General features: G+C 40.6%; 1 protein-coding gene across 2 annotated transcripts in view; it reads right to left on the bottom strand.

Annotated features, from left to right (window-relative positions):
• GLRA3 (glycine receptor alpha 3) overlaps nt 1-10511 on the bottom strand; it is a 212274-nt gene extending 201763 nt beyond the window's left edge. The window contains exon 1 of one of the 2 annotated variants that reach the window (XM_075611143.1): nt 9815-10511. In XM_075611143.1, coding sequence (XP_075467258.1) covers nt 9815-9885 — 71 coding nt within the window. In that variant the 5' untranslated portion in view covers nt 9886-10511. The remainder of the gene's footprint in view (nt 1-9814) is intronic. The other variant, XM_075611154.1, reaches the window with a different exon arrangement.
• Between the last annotated feature and the right edge of the window lie 14289 nt (nt 10512-24800).

The following is a 24800-nucleotide window of genomic DNA, read 5'->3' as shown; positions in this document are numbered from 1 at the left end:
CAGTTAGCCGCTAAGGTAGTGAAGTTGCCTGTAAAATCATTTTTATTGCATGGGATTCATGCCGGGGGTCTCCAGTGCTGATATTAATGGATATCAGCTCCAGAGACTCCCAGCATCAATCCGATGCAGAAAAAAAGCATTTTTTTTCTAAGTCCCGTCTCGCCGCTTCTCAGCAGGTTCTCACCACCTTCACGCCAACTTTTCCTGGCGTGAGAATTTTGGGAGAAACTCGCCAATCTAGATAACCTAATTGCGGCTACTAGAATTACACAAGTTTCAGAACCTGCCGATAAGTGGCTTATCGACGCTCACCCTGCGATTTTTTATGGAAGGCTCCAAATTTTGGGGATTCAATGTATTATCCGCCACTTATCGACGCTTACAGAGTCGTAGTAGGCATTTTGGCCAATACGTGCTCAATGAGTGGCTTATGAACGCTTAGAGTGTCTTTTTATAGCTAGTGTGTTAACATTCTCCTATCCCACAGTTGCGGTCTCCTTTACTTGATAATGGATTCCTGCTTAACTAGTTGCATCTGCAGCCTGTAATCCAAACGAACCAGACTGCCAGTTCAGCGTTCACACTTGTGACTCGAATTGCAATTAATTACTTTGTCAATTACCTGGAGATCCCTCCTCTGGTATAATGCTTATGTAGCCCTTTTTCTGAACACCTTCCTAAGGGACTACTAGTGCTGTACTTAACCTGCGGCTCCAGGAGATATGAGCCTCCGCTAGCTGGGAGCCTGGGGTAAGGATTCTAGTGCAGCGCCTCCACTTACTCAGGATCCCCGTTACGTAAGATCGCCCTGAGCAAGAAACACACCAACAATGCGTGCAACCAAGTTTACTGTGCGCAATCATAAACTTATACTCTATATGAACTGTGGCAATAACCCAATATGCATACACTTATCTTATAACTCTATACTTATACTCTATACGTTGAAGTCCTTGTACTACGCGGCTCGGCCGCATTCCTAGTGAAAATGTCCTGTACAACTGTGGCCCTGCCACGCTCTATAGAGTGTTGTCCTTGCAAGAGGTTAGCTAATATACGCAGTCCGCTAGCCACTTGCTAGTGTCCTACTAGAGTTATTCCTAGGCGGGATCAGCGCCTGATGACCGGTGTTGGTGCACGTGAATTACAATAGTACCTCCCGGTCACCGCAGTGACCGGCACCTCTTCACAAAGGGTCCGCTGCTCCCGCTCGGATCCTCCGGACGCCGAGATGTCCAGCCGTCTGATCCCAGATGACTGTCCACAACTCCGTGCGCTGTCCCTATCTAAGATGACAATACTCTCCACTACCGGGCGTCCCTACAGTACCGCAGCCTACGGTGACTCAGGGAAATCTCCTAGGGGCCTGGGGATAATCTCTGGCCTATGCAGGCGGGTCACGGACCCCCTGCAATCACACTCCTCCTCCCGCTCGGTCCCGAGTTCCTCTCCTAGCGTGGTCGCTACCCCCACCTTCCTGTTCCTGTCCTCGCAATCCCCGCCCTTTCATTGGCTCCTGGCATCAGGTGATTGCCCCAGAGCTCGCGGGAGTTGCCGTCCAATATCAGAGCCTTTCCTTATTGGCCCCGCGTTCGCGCGCTCCCCCTTACGCAGGCGCAACCTTACGACCTTGTCAGTGTCCTAGCGATATCGCGCAACAACATGGCGGCACCCTGTATACCGTGCCGTCGCGGAACCTGCCATACACACGCAACGGGTTTTAGCACACCCTTACACTTAGATAATAACAAAGTGGTTACCAACATACTACTCTCTACCCCCACCCTTTCCATTATATTGACCCTTTATATTGAGGGACCCATTTTAGGGACCCTTGTAATATACTATTATTGCTTATCCCTACTAACATAGGAGTTTACTTTGACACTCATGACTGGATCATTTGTGCGTCTGTATATGTAATTTTAAAGCCCTATATTTTATTACTTGTGATTAATAAAAGGTTTCTTTAGTTATACCAATCATCATACAGATTGGGAGATTGAGTGCTATCAATTGGGTTCTTGTCTTTTCAAGTTCTATAAAGTACTGTAGAAAATAATAAAACCAAGAAATATCTTTCACAAGATGATTCCCCTTTTTAAAAACGGACAAATACCAGAATTTTCACATTCATAAATGAAATAAACATTTTTCTACATTAAAAAATAAATGTTGAATCTACCGTACCTAATTTCAAGATGCTATCAATACAAAAAAAAAAAAGAATCAAATCTTTTTTGGGGGGAAAATGAAAATAAAGAAAATTAAAGTATTCAAATTGCAATCCTGTAAAACCTTTATATTTAAACAAACAATAAAATGTCCTGAAAAAAACAGTGTCTTAGTATTGTACATATAATTTGGAGTATACTTTACTGCATACAATTTGACAATACAATGTGTAGTATTTGCTGTAAACTAGTAGTCCATACAAAGAAATTTGAAAAAATTACAGGGAATGTAAGCACTCTCAAATTTTACTCCCACGGAGCATACATATTTAATCAAATGTACATTTTTAATACTGTATACAGTAAAGTAATTGTGTCAGACAGAACTGAATAATAACCAGTGCAACTGAACACAGATATTTGTTAAATAAGTCAAAAGAACACCCCTCTTATTGTACACAAGTTATGTTACTTAATGTAAGCATTCAAACAACACAATTCTCTTATTTACAAAAAAAATGTAAGCAGCCAGAGAGAAGCAAATGGCGATTAAGGATAAGCAGGCATGAACTGTGGCTGAAAGGCCCTCTCTATGTCTGTGGTAGGAGTAAAGAGGGGCAAATCTTTTGGCGGATTTGGATCCCCCTCTGATCGGCCTGTTCCTTTGGTCTGTTGTTCACACTCAAAAAGACCAATGCACTATTTCGGATTTTTTTCTCAGAGACACAGAATGCAATCAGTTTCCGGAAAGATGAAAAAAAATTAATATGGATGAAATCCATTGCTGAATTGTTAAAGGGGAGACAGGGAGACAGGGAGACAGGGAAATAGGTTTGTATACTGTATATGTCCCTTCAAATAAATTAAGGAGACATGCCTGTGATAAAAATGGAGCTCATCTGAGGTACCTGGCTAAGCGATATGTTAGTGCCTATGCAAAGTATATTTAAATAAGTCCCATTCCACACTTCCTTAAAGGTTTTCCATGCCAACTATATAGAGTTGATAAGCCTAGGGCACCAACCTAATGACTAGAATGGTGCAGTGGTGTCAGACCAAACAGGCCTAGAACCCACAGTTCTAGCCGTGTGAGCTAAACCAGCTGATGGGTAGTATCACTGTCAAATCCATCTTTTGAGCTTCTCACTGGTCACACATGTAGTCAATCTAGCTATTAGTATATCTCACAGGTATATCAGGTGTGCTCCACATGGAACATTGAACTACTGTATCAATTAGGAAGCGGAAGTGGTCTGTTTTTAAAGGAAGCCAGAGGAAGGGAGCTACCACAGGTTTGTATATGCACTCATTTGGCACAGGCGGGCCCGCTCATGCGGCGGGTTCTGTTGTATTGCCCCGTCGCAAAGCGAAAATTGTCGTAAAGCGGAACTGGCGATTTTTGGCATCTGCGCATGCGCAGACCTGCAATTCCACCTTCAGCGCATGCGCGACCTCCTTTCTGCGCATGTGCGACCTCCGTTCTGCACATGCGCAAACTCCGTTCTGCCCACATGCAACCTCATCACCCCCCGTTCTGAGCATGCGCGATCACGGATGGCCCCGTTCTGCGTATGCGCAGACATGGCGGCGTCCTTCTCGGTACCGCCGTATCGGCTGACCGCAGTAAAGCAGGGTGCCTAGAAGTGGGGCCCTACTGTACTACATCACGGATATGCACAAAGGTGGCAACGGTATAACAGAACAGGGACAAAAATCAGTTATCAGTCTTCCAAACTTTTGAAACCAGGAAATACGGGATAGAATGGGGAGATAGCAGTGTAAGATGTGTGATCAATATATAAAAAAATACAAAATAATTACCTTTGTCATGGCTGTATATTAAGTATATCTATATAAAATGTATATTTATAATAATTAATGTATCATATTTCAGTTTTAAAGATAGTAAGATACCCACATGAGATAGCAGAGAAATGTATCTTTACATTCCTTATTAGTGTTTTCCAGGTGTATTGCAGTTTCCCCCACCCTATGGGAGATGTGACGTTTACCGTGTGTATGTGGTGCATTACCTGTAGCTCTCAGGAGGCCTGAACCTCCGCTGCTGGGAGCCTGGGGTGTACCTGAATGTCTGGTGACAGCGCCTCCATCTGTGAGGGACCCTATCAGTGTGGGATAACCCCGTCACAGGACACAATGTAAGAAATACACACTGGTATGGTGTAAACTCTGCTCTCAAGCAACCCTAGCTCACTGAAAAGTCAGATCAGAAATACATCTACGGTATGTGATAATACTGTAGCCCAGGCTAACAAGACTTTCCCTGTTTCAAGTACACTTCAAGAAATATATGAGATTTTGAAAGTTCTGTACACTACAATGTATCTATGAAGAAGACTAATGTGAGTCCACTAAAAGGAATCACAACCTACAACTAATCAACATTGCTTCAGGACCAACTGCTACTAGAACATTAACTTAACATTTATATGAGCATATTCTTTTCTAACAGCTATAGTATTTAAGTGATTAATAATGACTACTGCTCTTTAGTGATATCAACATAATCCCCTATACATGCAAAAAGTGCAGAAATAAGATTTGTTCCAGCATAGAGAAGATGGCTTTACAGGATAATAAACATGTACCATGGAATCGTCTATGTTAAAAAAAGAACAATAATATTGATGAAAACTAGTACAAACTAAAGTTTTGGCTCGCTTTTATTGAATGTATTCATTCATTCCTTAAATATAGTGTGTTTATATATGACCTGCAACATCTCAAAAATAAAGTAGAAGTAAGAAGACATCAAACAACATAATTTATGCAAAGCAAACCTGTATGCTAACAATGAATTTGAGTTAGTCCAACTACAGTATAAGATGCATATTTTACTCTCTATTTAATCCATTTGGTATCGTTTCTTTTATTATTCAAAAAGCCACTATACTTTTTCCCTACACCATGTTTTACATTTGTCATTTTCTTTGATGTCTGGAATTCTATGTTGTATCATGACACTAAGGTGGTTACATATGTCAAGGTCACAATATACTCATCTTGAGGAACAGCAAAGGCTTTTGTTTCTATCTGCCTCAAATATGAAAAACTACTTTAAAAATATCAGCTAATTCTTACTTTCTTTTTTCCACATTTTTTTTTGAAATTTTCTTCTTTTTTTTTTTTACAAAATTACAAATGTGAGGTTCTCTGGAGCCGAATCATGCAATCTTTAACTCCAGAGATCTCCGGTTTAGTCGCTTTCGTGTCTATTCCCTTTAGGGAAATCAATATGACCACCAGATCTTGCGGCCAATGGGGGTGTGGGGAGGGTGAAATTATGTAATTGGGGGAATGATGTTGCGGCTTCTTATTGGTTATTCCTGTTGGCCACATATAAATGTTCTGGAAAAACATTGGCATCTGCACTGTTATGTATCTAAAGAACAAACAAGGGGTTCTCCAGAGCTACAAATTGGATGGTGTAGCTCTGGAGGACTCCAGCTACAGGTTGTGCAAAAAAATAAAATACATATTGAAACTAGACGGGATTAATGCTCTACATTTCTCACATTTGATACAGATCCAGGGAGATTTATGCCTTTTAAGATTGGATAAAATATATTTTACAATAGAAAAAGGGAGTGATAGAACTTAATGCATTCCACTATGACATAGCTCCTCTCTAACACCTCCTAAAAAACACAGCTACTGAACTTAAAGGAGCAATCCATGCAATATCCTACTTGTGTATTTTTTTTATAAATAAATCAGTTCTGTAGTTTTAGATACTTCTTACTACATTTTTTTTCTATTCAACTCTTATTTATTTATTAAATGTTTTACCAGGATGTAATACATTGAGAGTTAACTCTCGTTTCCAAGTATGTCCTGGGCATAGAGTTAAGATGACAAATAATACATGGTTACGAATACATAGTTACATAAGTGAACAGGGTATATACATTATATACAAGACATTGCATGCACAGTTAGATATAATATATATTATAGGCATATGTAACAGTTACAGACCAGATTAAAATGTGAGACAGCTTTAGTTTTGAAAGAACTTAAACTAGTGGCTGTGAGAGTCTCCGGTAGATTGTTCCAGTTTTGGGGTGTATGGTAAGATAAGAGGAGGAGCGGGCGGATACTTGGCTGAACCTTGGGACCATGAACAGTCTTTTGGAGTCGGATCTCAGATGATACGTGCTGCATGTGGTAGGGGTGAGAAGCTTGTTCTGATAGGCAGGTAGCTTGCCCAGAAAGTATTTGAAGGCAAGACAGGAAAGATGAACTTTGTGCCTAGACTCAAGTGATGACCAGTCTAATTCTTTGAGCATCTCGCAGTGATGTGTGTTGTTGTTGCATTGGAGAAGAAAATTGCATATTGAATTGTAGAGGGTATCAAGTTTGCTAAGGTGAGTTTTGGGTGCCGAGCCGTATACTATGTCCCCATAGTCGATAATGGGCATTAGCATGTGCTGTGCGATACGCTTTCTGACCAGCAGGCTTAGGGAGGGTTTGTTCCTGTAAAGTACACCTATTCTTAATGCCATTTGTAATGGTTTCTATAGCAGTTTTTAGCACACTTCCCCAACAGTGCAAGATTTTTGCAAAACTTTCCTGTATATGATAAATTGTTGCCAATATTCCCAGCAGTTTGAGCTGCAAACTGTAGCAATAGATAATGTTAACTTAGCAATTTAAGAATACATTGTAGCTGCTGAGTTAGACTGGCTGAAAAATTGATTGAAACTGAAAGACAGCCATATAGTGAACCCTGGGAAGCAGGATCTTTGCTGATTGATTATGGGATAATTAATCAGTTGACAGTTTAGGTAATTCGTTTTCCAATAAAGGCAATCAAAAGCTGCATATATTACAACAACAAAATATATATATTTTTTAAAGTGCCACTTGGTTTGCCTCTTTCACTCAGTGATGCACAAGATGCAACAACACTCAAAGATAATAATTAAATCTTGGTACAATTGGAATAATAATAATTATTCAAATAGTTTATTGTAGAATTAGTATACAAGTATACAGACAAAAACACATTTTTGCAGTTAACGCTTATCGATGCTTTCACAATTTCCATTTATCTTTCATTATGCTCCTTTGCTGAGTTGGAAAGATTTTTTTATTTACCATGGTGACTAATAGCAATGGATCCAGCATTTCCATAATATTTTATGCTTTTCATTCTTTAGCTTGCTGATGGCTATGTTGTATCCTCATACTTCTTCACATATATTGAAAATGATATACAGTATACAGTTTTGTAGATGAATCACAATGTTGGGATTGTAAGTGATGATGCTTCATTTCTTTGCACAAAAAAAGTGTTGTGTCAACATTAACAAACTTCAGAAGTGGTGGTAAAGAAATAGTAATGTTTTTATTTTGGTTAAGTATGGAACAGGTGTGAATTGTCATTGCTAATAAATGTGTGCAAAGTGTGATAGTATTTACAGTATCTCATATGATAAAGACACTTGTAAACCATAAAGAAAAGTGGCTTTAAAAATGCATCATTCAATTATTAAGAACATCAATAGAAACACACAACTATGTACACCATGTTTGCATGTCATATTCTCTACAGGTGAAGTTAATATTGGGACTGACCCTATGGCTAATATAAACAATTATGAGTCTACAACACAAGGTTTAAGACTAGAAATTGTGTGTGACCGTGAACAATTTTTATTATTGTACCTTCCTACTGTTGGAACTAAATTAAATTATAAGGCTACTAGGGCATTCATTCATTACACATTAATTATTCATTACTTTTACTGGATAACATTATGAAATACAATAAAAATCCCCCTAGAGAGGAATCATCTGATGGGAACAAAACTATTTGAAAATGTTTTGTCATTATGCACATACCATTTGTGATATTTGATAATATTGGCCTTTTAGTTACTATAAAACTAGTATACCAACCATGTATCATACCATATGAATAGGAAAATAATAACATGTAATTTAAGTAGTAATGGCACCTTGTGATTTAGTGCTGATTGTCATTTAGAAAATGTCTTAAAATGTTAATATTTGTTTTTCTTTCATTTGCAATAGATAAATCATACAATATATGTATATGGATGTCATAATTCAAAATATATACAGTATGGCAAACAGCTACTTACTGTACAGTAAATAAAACAGAGACTAGAATTAATTCAAAACTATATCAAATATTATAGCATACCAAATTCCAACTAATCACTTTTGGAACAAAAACTTACATTTGATTTGAATAAAATGTAGAACCCTGTCATGTTACATAATAATCCCTTTGAAGTGGTTTTATCTCATTTAAAATAATTGATTAGCACTTTTTGAAAAATGTTTAGCTGAGCGCTCTCTTAATCAAGGTTGGTCAATATATTGATTCAATACTATGCTGCTAATAGGAATGGCTATTTTGCAGATTTTCAAATGCCGGTGCAGAATAAGAAAGAAAGAAAGAGGGGGAGAGAGGGGGAGAGAGAGGGAGCGGGAGAGAGAGGGAGCGGGAGAGAGAGGGAGAGGGAGCGGGAGAGAGAGGGAGAGAGAGGGAGGGAGGGAGAGAGGGAGAGAGGGGAGAGAAAAAAAGATACACCTGAAGAAGGGGGGCTGTTTGTACCCTGACACGTTGTGTACTTAGTCTAGTTTTACCATAAATGGTCTGAGTTTGCCTTTATATATAATGTGTGCGTCTAACCTCTTTTTCTATTTATATATACAGTGTGTGTGTGTGTGTGTGTGTGTGTGTGTGTGTGTGTGTGTGTGTGTGTGTGTGTGTGTGTGTGTGTGTGTGTGTGTGTGTGTGTGTGTGTGTGTGTGTGTGTGTGTGTGTGTACCGTATGTTATAGTTTTGGATGATATGAGAAGTAATGGGTGTCTAGTACTGTACAGTACATGCTTTTGAGTTAAAGTACCTCAATTTTAACAAATATAGAGGCTTGATATGTGTCTTTTGTTTTTGAATCTACGAGTAAATCTTAAATTCATAATTGCACTGTTTAAGTGTTCTTCTGTGTCTTCTAGCCACAACATAAACTCTTTCTTTTTAAAGCGCAGCACATTTGGGAATTAAGTGTTTACTGTATTCACCATAATGACATCAGTAACAAACAATGTTAAGAAAGACTGTCATCTTATGGTGTTAATACAGTATAGATTGTAATGGCATTGCTATGTCCTTCTTAGTTTACGCCCCTATCTTGATCTTGACATTTCTCTGCTTTCTAACTAGACAGGACCATTTTTCATGTGCTAAAACATAAGCTTTTCTTCAATGCCACAAAACGTCTATCAATCCATCTGGCTTCTCTGGAATACAGGGATAGGTGCCTTCGCCCAGATGCTAATACATATTATTACAATCTGCACGTTGACATCCAAATTACAATTTACAATTGCTCCTCGATCAGGAGAAGTTTTTAGGCTTTTACATAGAATCTTGTTTTCTGGAATCGATCTCCCACTGTGGCTATAAAAAAATAATATATTTATATAAAAAAATAAACATAAATAGAAAAACTCATGTAGGATTAACTGGTATTAAGATTTTGCAGATGCAATCGGAGCAGCGTTGCTATCGTACAAATGCATGATTCATAGTGGTGTATTAAATCACAGCTTTAGCTAATGAGGAACAAGTTGGAACCTACCTGAGCAAAAGTGCAGCTTCCCAGAAATAAAACCCAGAAACAGCTGTCAAGATGCACCTGGTCCGGGCCATTGTTCGCTGTGACAGGATGCGGAATGAAAATCATCAAAGTGATACAGTAGATGGCAACAGCAAGTACAGCACAACAAGAAAAGAGCACGATGCTACGCGGGTGCTGATTTCAGTACCTCTGACAGCTCCAGACAGCTGGTTTCCCAGTAATCCCAAACCGCAAAACACGCAATAGTTTAGTTACATAACATTTTGAATGTGTTTGATGGAGAGATGGATTTCATTGTACGCCAAGTAAAAAAATGTAAAATTTAAAAAAAAAAAAACCTAATCCAGCAAAGAAGGTTGGAAATAAAAAGCAGGTGAAAGTAGTCTGATCTCCCGGACACAGCCACATTCCTATACACCGAAATCTGGCAAAGCTCTGGAAGGAGGATGGCCGCAGCTCCAGGGGCTGGACAAAGACGTGTTTGCTAACAGCCAATGAGCAGAAGAATTGACGTGGTGTGTGGAAGAGAGTGGAGTGCTATTAATAACCATTCATGTGCTGGTGCTGCACGTGGATCCACACAAAGGAGGGGGATTATGAAATTTGAAGGCAGTACATAAACCTTTACAGGGATTATTATGACTACTTTCTAAATGGCAGCACAAACATGCTACAGGATTGCGGTCTTCCTTTCACTCCAGTCGGGTTTGTGCTGCAGTGATTGTGCTGGGCTTGCTGCCTTTTCCCCTCCCTTCTCTTCCCAAGCAGCAAACCCTGCTCATGAAGTAAATTGGTAGGGGGATGGTGCAGGAAGCCCACTACCATCAATCACTGCTCCCAGTACGAGCACTAGCAAAGCAGAGCAGAGAAAGCAGATTTCTGCTCACAGTCTGCCCAGCTGCCTGGGCACAATGCATCTAAGGTGGTAGAGACTGCCCTTAGATCAGTGGTTCCCAACCTTTTTTTTAAATATACATTGAACACCCTGTTCGAAAAATATTTGTTCCACAAACCCCTATAATTTTTTTTAAATAATAATAACCCCTTAATTGTATGACCCCTTAATTGTATGGATGTCAAAATATTAGTTCATAATATGAAACACTTAAAATTAATAGTGAGAATGTTGTTGTTTTTTTCCCCCCTAACCATTACTAATGTTAAACCGTGTCTACCTGTTTTATGATGTTAACTCAGATTAACATACATATTTGTGTATCATTTTCAATTTTAAGAATATTAATGCTAACACTAACAATATATGGATTTGGTCTTTCCAGTCTGCAGAATAATGTCAAACATGTTGTACTTTACTCGTTGGTTCTTTCTACATCTTGGCTTACTGTATCTTCACAACATCAAACGTATTTTAGTTTTAAGAATAGATGTTTCAAGAAAAGTGCAGACCCCCATTCTTAGCCACACAAACTCCTGAGTCCTAATTCTCACCTCAAATGTTTGACAGTTTTTAATCTGTATTTGCCAGCGTTGATGGGTTAATCATGCACACAAATTATAAAGATGGGAATGGTAACTATAATGATAAGGATGATGGGGATAAGAGACTCAGCCTAATTAAAACTCAGATAATGAATCCACCTGCTACTGACACAGAGGTAACCTTTGTACCCATTCACTGCCTCTGTAATATACATCACAACCCCTCATAACAGTATTATCCATTTTACACTGTGATTTGATGCAGGGCCACTATGACACCAGAGGAGATAGATGGGTTCATAAATAAATAAATATAAATAATACAGTTAAAATCAGCCCCGTTGCAACCAAACATAATTGAATCCACTTTTTAAAGAAACAATAGAATCTTAATCCTTCACTGTCATGACTACAATGTATTCAAAGGCACTGGAGACGAAAAATAAGAGTGACAAGTATATTATACAGTTACACAAATACTGATCAAATTATTCAGTTTACACTGCAGAAAATTAACTTGAACAGTGGCCCCACTGACAATATTTTTCGTGGCCCCCCTAAATAAATAAAAATTAGTTTCCACCATGGAAACTAGCCTTGTGAGCACCTTCCCCCTCTCACACACCACCTTCTCACATCCTCACTCCCCCCATGTATTTCTCTTCCTCCCCCACACTCCCCCATGTACTGTATTTCTTTCCCTCCCTCACACTTCCCCCTATGTAATTTTCTCCCTCACACTTCCCCCGCAGGGTGCCGGCCTTAGGGCAATTTGAGCAAGGGGATTGACTTGGGCACCATGCCTATGTGGGGGGGGGGGGGGGGCTCTCTCCCTTCTCTCTCTCCTCCTGTGGAGGCTGGGATCCAACTTCTGCCCGACCGGAGGAGGGAGCTGGAGGAGGGAGTACGGTGACCCTGGACAGGCAGGACTGCTTCTCACCTCAAAGTTTGTTTTGAGAGGGGTCTTAACTCCTCTTGAGCGGCTATCCTCCTGCAGCATCACATTGTCATGGTGCAAAAATGTCACATGATGAAGCAATGTCACATGATGATGTGTTGCCATGACAACCCAACATCGCATGTTGCAGTGACGTCATGACAATGCAATGCTGTAGGAGGAGGAACGCTCTTCACGGTAAGTACCACCACCACTTCCACCAGAGTGGTCCTACTGCCAGCATGCCACCTTGAGCCCCGCACATCCTAAGGCTGGCCTTACCCCAATGTGTTTCTCTCTCAGCCCCACCCCCCCCCCATGTATTTCCCACCCTCCCTCACTGCCCCTCTCCCACTCTTGTCTCACTCTTACTCCCTCTCCCCCACCTCCTCTCCCTCACACAACCCTACACACACACAACCCTACACACATACACAACCCTACACACACACCTCTACACATACACAACTCTACACACACACAACCACACACACAACTCTACACACACACAACTCTACGCATTCACAAAACTCCACACAATCACAGACACTTCAACTCCCCTCTAAAACTTTTATCGGGGGTAATAAGGCTTCTCTGATCACATCTGTGCATCTGCATCTCAGCCATGGGGGCAGAAGGAAACAGTCAGGGGGAGAAGGAATTGTCTTATGAGCAGTGATGGCCCACCCCGTATCAAGCAGAGAGGAGCACTAGCCTCTGACCTCTGCCGAGCCCAATCTCCAGTGCTGGCTAACAGGATCCCCTGTGCTATGGGCCCCACCTAATTGTGTGGTTTAGCAGCATGGTTACACCACTGAACTTGAGTCCATTATATAACCATAACATTGCAGAAAATAGCTTGCTGGTCTGGAACTGCTAAAATCAGTTTAGGTGATATTTTGATTTAGAATTCCTTTAAGAGTGCTTGTAATATAGTTAAACAATGTTATATCTAAACTTGAAGGTTTATTATTAATACATGTAGGCATGCTCAACACTGTTAAAAATAAATTAAAAAATAATTATGAGGCCCCAATCCAAAATCCTCAGTTAAGTGACTTAATGTGGCATTAACTCACTTTAACATCATGTTAAACCTAACCACATATATTCTAAGGCCAATAAGTTTACATTAAGACATGTTTCTCCCATAAAAAGTATTGTGTTAACTGTAACGACTGTCAGGGATAATTGCATGCAAAGTACTGCAGGTGTTATCATAACATATCTACAAAAGGGCATTAAGGTTAACACAGGAACTTAATGTTACTTTAGTTAGGTCATACCTAAATTAGGCGCTACTCACATCCAGACCCTGAAATAGGGCTTTAGCAGAGTCTGTATTATTATTTATTAATAAAGCACCAGCATATTCCACTGCACAGTGAAATGAGAAAAAAGAATGATTCAGTATAAATTACAAAAACAGAATGAGATACCAAACAAAGACAAACAAGCAAGGACAGATACAAAAAATGATGAGGGCACTGCTCATTAGCGCTTACAATCTAGAGCAAATAAGGGGCAAACTCAGAATACATCAAAATAAACAGAACCTACTTTCTAACAACATGCACTCGAGTGAAGTGCAGTCATATTATTCTTCACGAGTGTATCTTGTTAAAAAGTAGGTTTCTATTTCTATATATTCTGAGGGGTCTACATTTTACCTACTGAAAATGCACCGCCTCACTTGATCCAGTGATTACAATGATCCAGACATACAGTATACAAACATTGGGGCTGAACCTTGAGCAGCTCACATATCTACTTGTACTGTATGTGTTAGTTCGATTAAGGGGAAATGTTGAAAAATAGGTTACATTGGCTGCTAATTTTGGGACTGAGGAGTATGTCTCAGGATGGAGTTTGGTCAAAACACACGGCTGAAGAAAAAAGGGTTTAGGGGCTGTGTATATTAGGGGGAGGCCAAAAAGGTTTCCGTAAAATGGTTAGTTTCCAGGAAGCTTTAAAAAAAAGTCTGAAAGCTGACAGGGTGCAGCATGGGAGAAGTATTGTGGGTGGCAGTGAGAGGAGGTACTAAGGAAGGAGGAAATGTGGAGGTCATGAGCAGAACAGGTGGGGGGGTTTAAAGGAGTATTTGGAGAGGAGGGCTGAGATATAAGGGGGGGGCAGAATAGTTGATAAATTTATATATCAGAGTTAGAGTTAGAATTGTTTATGTCTAGAGAATATGGGAAACCAGTGTAGGGATTTTCATAGTGGAGCAGCAGAAGTGTAGTGGTGATTGAGATAGATGAGTCTGGCAGCAGCATTTTGGACGGATTGGAATTAGAACAGGTGGACATGAGGAATGCCAACTAGGTGAAGGTTTCAGTAGTCAATGGACAAGATGAGTAAGTGAATTAAGATTTCAGTTGCACCACGAGTGAAAAATGGAAGTGGACGTGAGTGAATGTTAGGAATGATGAAGCAGAGTCCAAGATTACCCCTAGGCAGCAGGTTTGGGAAATTGATGAGATTGTGGTATTATAAACAATGATGGAGCTTTTGAGTGTGCGGGTGACAATGGAAGGGGGTAAGATTATTTGTTCTGTTTTGTTTCAGTTTATGGTGGAACATCCAGGCGGAGACTGTTGTTGACACGACAAGAGTGGGGGGGAGAGATCAGGGTAGGTAAGGTAAATGTGGGTGCCATAAGCATAGAAATGGTACTGAAAGCCAAAAGAGTGTATTAGTACTCCAAGAGAAGAGGTGTATAGTAAGAAGAGCAGAGGGACAAACACAGAGCCATTTGTTAACAACACAGAGATTGGAAGTGAAACGAAAGAGACACCAGAGAAGAAACACTGAAGGAGCAGTTGAAAAGCTAGTATGGGAATCAGGAGAGGCATTTTCATGCAGGCAAATAAAGTAGAGATTGTACAGGAGAAGGGGATGATCAACAGTTTCAAAGGCAGCAAAGAGGTCCAGGAGAATTAATAAGGAGAAATGACCCTTAGACTTCGATGTGCGTAGGCCACTTTTGTTAGGGGTGTCTCAGTGAAGTATAAATGGAGGAAACCAGATTTCAAACAGCCAAGATGGGATTTGGAGGAGAGAAAGTGAGTTAAGCTGTTGTATATAAAATGCTCAAGTATCTTGGAGGCAACGGGGAGAAGAGAGATAGGTGGTAGTTAGAGAGGGAGGTTAGTTCTGATTGTCTCAATCTTACCTGTGAAGCATGTGGCAAGTTTTTGGGCCATGAGGGTGAGGGGACTTCTGGTATAGTTTGGCAGATAAGAGAGTAAAAGTAGGGCAGAGTTAGCACAGATGAAGTCCTCTATTTAGACATGTCCTGCACGGCAACCGCCCTCACGACACGCACACGAAAAGTGTGTGCACGCTTCTCCCAGCTTTTTAAAAGCCATAGTAGGTTAAACCACACTACGGGGAGCCACAAATTCCCCTGCGGGCAGCCTTCCTGGAAGAACGATGGAACCGGAGACCGCATCTGTATGTTATATACAGAAACCTAAAGCACTAAGCAAAAGATTAAAAAAAAAAAAAGAGAAACATGAAATCCAACGGTGGTGAGACCATATCCTGCTTTCTGTCTCTCCATTGCGCAATGTCAAGATGAACCCCAAATGTGATTTTTTTTATTGCTAACATGTGAGTGCAATGTTAATTTCTGTTAGAATTTTATAAAATAGGATTACGCTATGTTGGCATTTGTTCTCTCTATCCTTCATATAACCGTTTAATCTGAGCCGAATATCACTATCACGGTGGAGGACTTAACAACAAGGAATCCATCCACAAGAATCAGTTGCTACTTGCTCAACCAATAAGCCATTCTGTGAGTTCCATATCTTTGGAGTGGGGGACACTTTCTTTATCACAGATCACACTGTTTCTCTCTCTTTTTTTTTTTAACTGAAACTTTTATGCTGGCACCTTCAAAATGAAAATTTCCCATGGAGTAAATCGCCTTGTTGGAGATGTTAGCGCAGTCCCGAAAGTGACTTCAATGCTGGCAAAAGACGCTGTTATGGCAGCTGGCGCACATGTGGAGGCCTCCCATGCTCAGCGCGTATGCGCAGGAGCCAATGCCGGCTAGGCAAGCTCAGACGCAGCACCGGCACAGGCGCAGCACACAGACACACACAGAGAGACACACACATAGACACACACAGAGACTCAGACACACACACACACAGAGACGCGCACACAGAGAGACACAGAGACACAGGTACAGCACACACAGAGACACAAACAGAGAGAGGCACACACACAAACACATACTCAGAAACACACACTCATACACATACACACATACAGAGACACACACACACACAGACCAGAGATGCACACACACACACACACACACACACACACACACACACACACACACACACACACACACACACACACACACACACACACACACACACACACACACACACACACACATACACACACATTGAGAAACACAGAGAGAGACACACACAGAGATGTAAACAAGCGCACACACAGAGACACACACAGAGACACACACACACACACACACACACACAGTCAGAAAGGTCATTTGTGCCCAAACATGAGGGTATATAAAGATATTTGAAACATATGGGATGTCAAGGAAACCCATTTGAGAGGGAACCTGACCCCTGTATCAATAAAGCAATACAACAACCCTTAGAGCTAGACCATTGAAGCTTAAAGTTCTATATATAAGTACTCGCAACCTTCGTTGTGTGCAACTCATGGTAACAGCGTGCTCTCAGCCCAACATGCAGATCAGAACAATAATTCCTCCCAAGGGGGAAGGTATTGGCGGTGCACTGCATGCCAACAAGTGCTTGGTGCATTCCAGATGCAGGAAAAGGAAACGGATGCTGTATCCGTTTAATGAACGTTGAGCAACATAGAACTAAATCAAGAATCTTGAGAGGAACCTCTGACGTGTTTAGTCCAATCTGTGCTCTTTATCAAACTTTTTCAAACCAAATCCAACAGCTCAGTCATCCAATTTCTTATTGGAATATATACAGTGGAATTTATATCACCCGTTGTCCATTATGGCCTCAAGAATGATTATTTACTAAACAATATTCATATCTTTTTCTTAACGTTTTTACATTTGTTCATTAAATTGGATTTTTAATCTGTTTTTCCTCAGATATTGGATACATTTACCTAACAGCTTAAATACGTGTTGTTATAACATCGTTTGTTTGTGTACCTGTTTATCTGTAGGTATGTAACTTGTACTTCTGGACATTTTACTTTTTGCTCTGACTGTCTTTGATTATATTCTATGGTGCCTAGATGCTATTGGTGGTCTGACACCGATCGAGCTGACACTCAATCACCATACCCCACCATTGGTACTTGTACCATGGAGGAGGGTTCATTGTGTGATTGGAGGGCGGTACTTCTGGTTACCGACTCCCGTTAAGTATCAGCATCTTGAAAGGAACATCACTCTTTGACAAAGTGCACGAATTGCACGAAACGCGTCAGAGGTTCCTCTCAAGACTCTTGCTTTAGTTCTATGTTGCCCAACTTTTATTAAATGATTTTTGATATAGTGATCCAGCATCCATTTCCTTTTCCTGCATCTGGAACGCACCAAGCACTCGTTGGCACGCAGTGCACCGCCAGTATCTTCCCCCTTGGAAGGAATTTTTGTACTGTTTATACTTAGTTTTATTCTTACTATATCAAGCTCGAATTTTACCCAATTATTGTATTTGAGTTGCGCTATTCTAATTTTTTCTGTATAGGGTTAGTATAAGAAAGAAAAGTATGTCGGCTTGGGAAGGGAAAAAGCAATGTTATTGGAGGAAAGTATGAAATTATAGTGGAGAAAATCAGCTATAAAGCGTAATTCCCTCCAGTAACATACAGCAATGCGTGAGCACTTTGGAGATAACATGTAAAGTTTGTGTGCCATGGCTGTGGCTTAAATATTCAAGGGTGATATGTGGTGGCAGAAGCTGACTTGTCTAAGGCTGATGATAGTGTACATACAGTACAGCTATAATTCCTGACTATATCTAGGCATCCATACCACCTGTAATAGTGATCATGACTTCAGATTTAGCTGGGTTCTTATGAGATCTGTTCAATTTTATAATTATTGTGTTTGTCTACACGTCATTGCTTGTCTGATTTTACTTATGTTATGATTCCTAATAAAGGTTACGTTTTAACCATTATACCTTTTCACATACTCCCTGATCTGAGTGCTGCTCTATAGGGGATCTTTTCTTGCTTCTGCAAGTATCTGTTTACTCTCTACAATATATTTTGCTCCTCTTAACACCATTTCAATTATACATTAGACTGTAGCACGAGCTTCTATACTCTCGTTCCATTCCCCTTAGCATATTCCAAAGTGCAAGTGAGAAATTCAGAGGTAAAGAAGGGAGAGCAGGGTAACAATAGTCCAAACTTGAGAGGGAGCTGAAATCATTACATTACGTGAGGTAACAGTGTTTACAATTCAGAGTGTTGGCAGGTGCAGTACCTTTGGGGCAATGCTGATGTTAAGATGATGATGTTCAGATAGAATTCAGCTGTAGGCTGCCAGTTCTGAAGCCTACAGCTATAAAAAATGCAGAGGACAGGAATAACGAGAAAAGCAGTGAATCCCAGATGATCAGCATGCTGGATGCCAGTTCTGTGGAGAGGGGCAGCAGCTTTTGGGGAACCCTTTCAGACATCTGCCTTTAGGGAGACATAGATGTTAAGCTGAAGAGGTTCAGAATGAATTCAGCTGAATGAGTGTAACACCACTGTTAGGTATGGGTTAACCAACATAGCATTATTTCCACACATTATGTCCCTCTCCTCTCTTTCTCAACTTGACTTAAGCAGCAATCCTGTTTTACTTTAAAAAAAAAAGAAATAGGTTTGAAGCAGGTGTTCTCCTGAGCTGAACTGCGTTAATTTCCGAGGGACCCCCTGCTTCCTAAAATAATTCCATAGGGGTGCTGGTATCAGCTACAGCTGGGTTGTGTGTGGGAAACATAATGGCGGTTTAAATATCCCCCATCACGTGGGCCATTAGGAATCCATGATGTCATTCCTTGCAGCTTCCTAATGGCCCACTTAACCAGGACCTTTAAACTATGGAGCTGCCACCGGCACCCACTACGGAGGTATGTATCTCGGAGAGCAGGGAGTTCCTGGAGCTGCAATTAACGTGGTTCAGCTCAGGAGACCCCTACTTCCCAGCTATTAAAACAACCAACATGTTCTGCTCCTTTAAACACCTATTTTAAAGATCTGAATTAGAGTAACACCAAAACATACTTAACGTTATGCTATTGGCAGATAACATGTTATGCTACAATAATGCGAAATAGAACGGTGGTCGTTGTTGTTGCATACACTTAGCTTTGAGGATAAACGTTAACATCAGGAAAAATAATCATGTTGTGGATAATGTCACGTTATGAGTCCTTAGTTACCAGAGCTTTGTATATCAGGCACCTGAAAGTTTGCAGGACATACTGTAATTCTGATAAAGTTTATTATGGCACACTGTTATTACTTGCTCTCCTGGCAGTAAAAAGATTTAAAACAATTATGATTTTTAACTTTTGTTGAAGGCAGAATGTCGGTAGAATTCTTTGAGTAAAATTTAAGAAACCGTGTGTAACCCCATTTGCAGTCAGAAATGCATTGTAGAGCCCTGCAAAGTCATTTAAAGTACAGGGGGAAAAAACATGCAGAGCAGTATGTTTACTGGTAGCAAAGGGGTTTAAATCTCCATGCACAATTTACACTGAGGAAAAGTTTTAACTACAAGACATTTCTACCTCTGCTCCAAGCTTATGATAGATAACAGCTGTAGGAATCAAAGAGAGGGCTGCTTGTTTTCAATTATATAGGCAGGTGTGCTGGGATTTCAATAGGTGTCAGCCTACTGTACTTTCTCCTAAATATTTGTAGATAACACATTTTAAAAAGGACATAACTTGACTGTTAGAACCCTGTCTGGGTAAACACCTTCAACTTTACAATCGCAATAAAAGGCCCTTCTCTTACATTATTGTGCCCTCTTGCCCGGTCTAGTGAAAGAGCAGGCTCACCATGCTTCTTTATGTTTAACGCGTAAAGTAAAGACATTTTAGTTTTGAAATATGTAAAATATGTGCAAATCCTAAGGGGTTCACAAACTTGTAGCTAATGCCATCTTTAAGTAAGACAAGTATAACGTGAGTCATGTGAAGCTAACACCAGATAGCGCTAAGTTAACATGGCATTATGCCAATTCTAAAAGATAACTAGAGGACTTTGTGGATATCTGTTAAACTCAGGGAAAATAACATCCATTAGCTAATTAAGCAATGTCATGTTACCTAATTAAGCAATGTCATGTTATTTGCCTTTATTTAACTGAGTTTTGTGCATCTGGGCCTAAGTGAACAGGACCAGGAACCCACTCTATTACCTGGGATCAGTTAAATCTGATTAAAAAACAAGTTAATATTTACAGCCCTGTCATATTTTTGGTTTGCTAACCACTTGCAGATATCTCGTGAACCCTTAGGGATGCAAGTACCACTGGTAGGGATCTACTATTTTTTTTACAGAATCTTTATGCCCCAAAGTTGTAGGATCTGTAGGATGGAAGAATCTGGGTTCAGTGGTAAGTTTTGGTGTAGGAGGGAAAGTTAGGGCATACAGATGTATGCACGTTAATTGCAAATTCCTACTGAATATGGACTTCCAATGTCTGTTATGGGCTTGCTACCCTGCGGTATTATTAAATAATTTTAAGTTCTCTCATGATGTACAGTATGATCACATCTAGTCTTCCCCATCCCATCCCCAGATTCTTGTGTCTATAAATACTGCAGTGACGTTCTGTATCGCACCAGATGGAGCAGCAGCAGAAGACTAAGCTCTGTGAAGGCTCTGCCAGATCCCAACCAAAAAAGCAATAATCTGCACAAAAAAGGACATCAGAAGAGTAGAAAAATCTAGAGGAGAGGCTCCTTAGCATTTTAAAGTCAGATTACCCCCCCCCCCCCCAAAAAAATTGATGGGGTTTCTGTTTTGGTGTTTAGGCCAAGGGAAAGCAGAGTGCTGAGCTTTGCAGAAACCCAGCTAGTAATCACCAAAAACAGCACTAACCTGAACAAAAAGTGACAGGCCAGGAGAGAGGAAAGGGTACCAAGTGAGCTGGATGAAAAAATATCTCCCAAAAAGATCCAAGGTGGCACTAAAGCAGCAGCAATGTCCTGAGAAGGCAGAGAAGAATAAAGAAAAATCCAAGATGGCTGCTGACCTCACGGAGCAGCATGCAGAGAATCAGCAGGATGTCTGTGCCCCAGAGGAGAGTGAGGGACACAGGGAGCAGAGAGAGCATGGTAAGGTGGCCAGAGCTGTGGGGAGGGAAATCATGCCAACTCTGACTAAAAGCTTTGAAAAGCTACAGAGAGCCATAGAGGATCTTAAAGGGGAACTCGTCTCCCAGAGCACCAGAATAGGGGAGGCTGAAAATAGAGTGAGTGACCTGGAGGAAAACTCTGTAGCACCAACTAGAAATGCAGACTTTAAACAGAAAGAATCAGTCCCTAGAGGAAAAAATGGATGATCTACAAAATAGATCACGGAGAAATAATGTGCGCATTATTGGGATCCCTGAGTCTGTGAAACCAATACATTGAATGGACTTTTGCTCAAAATGAATACCAGAGACACTGGGAATTACTCATGGTGGAGTCCAGGTCAAGATGGAGAGGGCCCACAGACTAGGTCAGATCAGACCAGGGCAAGATATTCTAAAAATCTTAAGTGCGGAAATAGGTCTACCACTTAAGGAAGCATTCAAAGATATATTACAAACTGAAGAATACTTAGAAACAGGCAAGATGGCTTACATAAGGATTCTTCACAAGGAAGGGAAAATCCAGAATCATATAGACCAATTTCATTATTAAATCAAAATGCCAAGATCCTCTCAAATTTTTTAGCAGAGAGGCTAGCATTAATCCTACCAAAATGGATCCATCCAGATCAATCTGGATTTGTAAACGGGAAACATCCGGTAAAGAATATTAGAAAAGATATAGCTGCTGTAAACTGGACCAAATCTAATAAAAAAAATACAGCTGAACCCCGTTGTAACACGGGGCGACATAATGAGATCATGAGGCAGTGATGTAGAAAACCAGTGCTTCCGAATAAGCCAGCCTTTAAATGTATAAGAATAGCGCTGGGACCACTCCAAATATGCTTCTATAAATTATTATATCCCTAATAGGGGTAGAGACTAGCACCTAGTGCCATAAAACACCAATAAGCAGTACATAAATTGTCCCATACAGTGAAAAATTAGGGTATCACCCCATAAATGCAACTCACTGTGAACTTCCAAGATCCATAGGAGCAGTCCCAAAGCAGCAATCAGAAGCGTGCAATTCACCGGGCAGAACTGAGCAGGAATGGATGAGAATTGCAGTGCATTGCCAAGGAAGCAGGAGGAGGCTCACGGTAGCATTAAAAACACTTTAACGTGTAAAAGGATCAAACATAGCCCCCCACAGCAGCAGCAGGTAACACACCTACGCGTTTCAGGCTATAAGCCCTTTATCAAGGTGTATCTTTTACACATTAAAGTATTTTTTATGCTACCGTGAGCCTCCTCCTTCTTCCTTGGCAGTGCACTGCCTTTCTCATCCATTCCTGAGATCATGAGGCATCCTGATGAAGCAGGGAGAGGAGAGAGCAGCAGAGAGGTGAGAGATACCGATGCTGGGTAAGTCCTCGCACGGTGGCCATTTCATTAAGAAAAACAATTGGAGATGTTTTTAAATCGGGAGCCACACTCAGACCGCTTTTTAAGCGGATCCGCATCGTAGCGATCGTGCTATAACGGGGTTGAGCTGTAACAAAAATAATATTATAATATCAATAGACGCAGAAAAGCCTTTTGATAAAGAAAGCTGGATTATCTGTTACAGGTACTGCAAATAGAGGGGTTTGAGGGATCTTTCCTTAAGATAATACAATCAATGTACGCAGATCCAAAAGCTAAAATAATGGCAGTGGGGTTACTGTCTCCCAAGTTTAAATTATACAGAGGTACAGGACAGGGTGCCCTCTGTCACTTTGCTCTTTAATTTAGCTATCGATCCTTTGGCCAAATATCTGAGACATATGGAACGTTTAAAGGGAAGCAACATAGGGAAGTATAAATTAGCTCTATTTGCGGACAGTCTGCTGCACCTTGTGTCTTATCCTGAGGATGTGTTGCCCAACATATTTAAAGCTATTGGGGAATTTGGTAAATTATCAAGGTTCAAAGTTAATGTTACAAAAGCAGAAATATTAATCCTCACAAATAAGAATGCTGTAACATGGGATGCGATGTTACCCTATAAAAGGACAAGGAAATCTATAAAATATCTAGGTATTAATATTGCAGCGGACCTGGGAAAACTACTGTATATGCAGACAATCTTAAGAGTATTTTTCAGAAGGTAATAAAGGAACTGGAAGGGTGGCATAACCTCTCTCTGAACCTGTCAGGGAGATGCCAACTGATCAAAATGGTCAGCTTTGCTAGAATTCTCTACCCCTTACAAATGTTACCATTACTAATTAAACATACAGATACAGTACAAAAGAATTAAATAGAGCATTTAGTAGGTTCATTTGGAGAGGAGGGCAACCCAGAATAGCATTAAAAAACTACAAGTATGCAGAGAATCGGGGGGACTACATTTTCCTGATATCAGAAAGTACAATTTAGCATGTGTTATAAGGCATGCAGGCGATTGGATATTGGAGAAAGGTTTTGTAACAGGGGATTTATCCCTGTTCAGGAAATGTGCCTCGAATCCAGCAGTGTGGTGGTTAACTGCTGGTAGTCAATTAACCAACACCACCAGGCTGATTAGGTTTGTTAGAAAAGCCTGCCTTTGAGACAGGAAGTGAGATTGTTCCTGAGTCTCACAAGTTGTGAGACTGACCATAGGGACAGACGTCTTGAGCCTACCAGAAGAGGCTGCCAGCAAGACACAGGGGAAACTAATTCTAAACCTGGATCCTGACATTGCCTTATCACCCAAAGTTGTGGACACCAGAAGAACAAAGAAGCCTTCCCCTACAAGAAACAGATAAGACTTTCCTTTCTAAGACTTTTTGTATATCTGCACATATCAAGATATATGTTTGGGGCTGGGAGACATGCTAATCTAAAGGGAGTTGTGGACTGCATAGGTTTCACTAGAAATACTCCCAAGTGGAACAGAAGCTTTGTTTGACCCCTTGTTTGCATATGTTTGGATGATTTTCTTGTGTTAAAGAAACAGGCGCAATAAAAGCCTTATTTAATTTCACCTTAAAAAAGTCTCCATTGCATACCTCTGCACATGTCCTCTTACATATGGTGTCAGAAGTGGGATGAGAGGTGGCCCTTGAAGTTAAAAGGGGCCCCGGAGATTGCCTGTGAAATTTTGTTGTGCTTTTTGCCTACAAACAGCCTGAGCAACATCACATCCAGCAGAGACCAGCATTAAAGGGATACACATCCAGGCAGGAAATCTACACTGCACTGAAGAAAGCCACAAAACCACGGATGGACTCTTTTCCCCGATTCCAAGAGGAGAAAGAGAGACTGTGCTGAAGCAGGTAAAC

This window comes from Ascaphus truei, chromosome 1, assembly GCF_040206685.1.
Source record: "Ascaphus truei isolate aAscTru1 chromosome 1, aAscTru1.hap1, whole genome shotgun sequence".
NCBI classification, from domain to species: Eukaryota; Metazoa; Chordata; class Amphibia; order Anura; family Ascaphidae; genus Ascaphus; species Ascaphus truei.
Note: the sequence above shows the minus strand (reverse complement) of the source record. Positions and strands in the feature narration are given on the sequence as shown.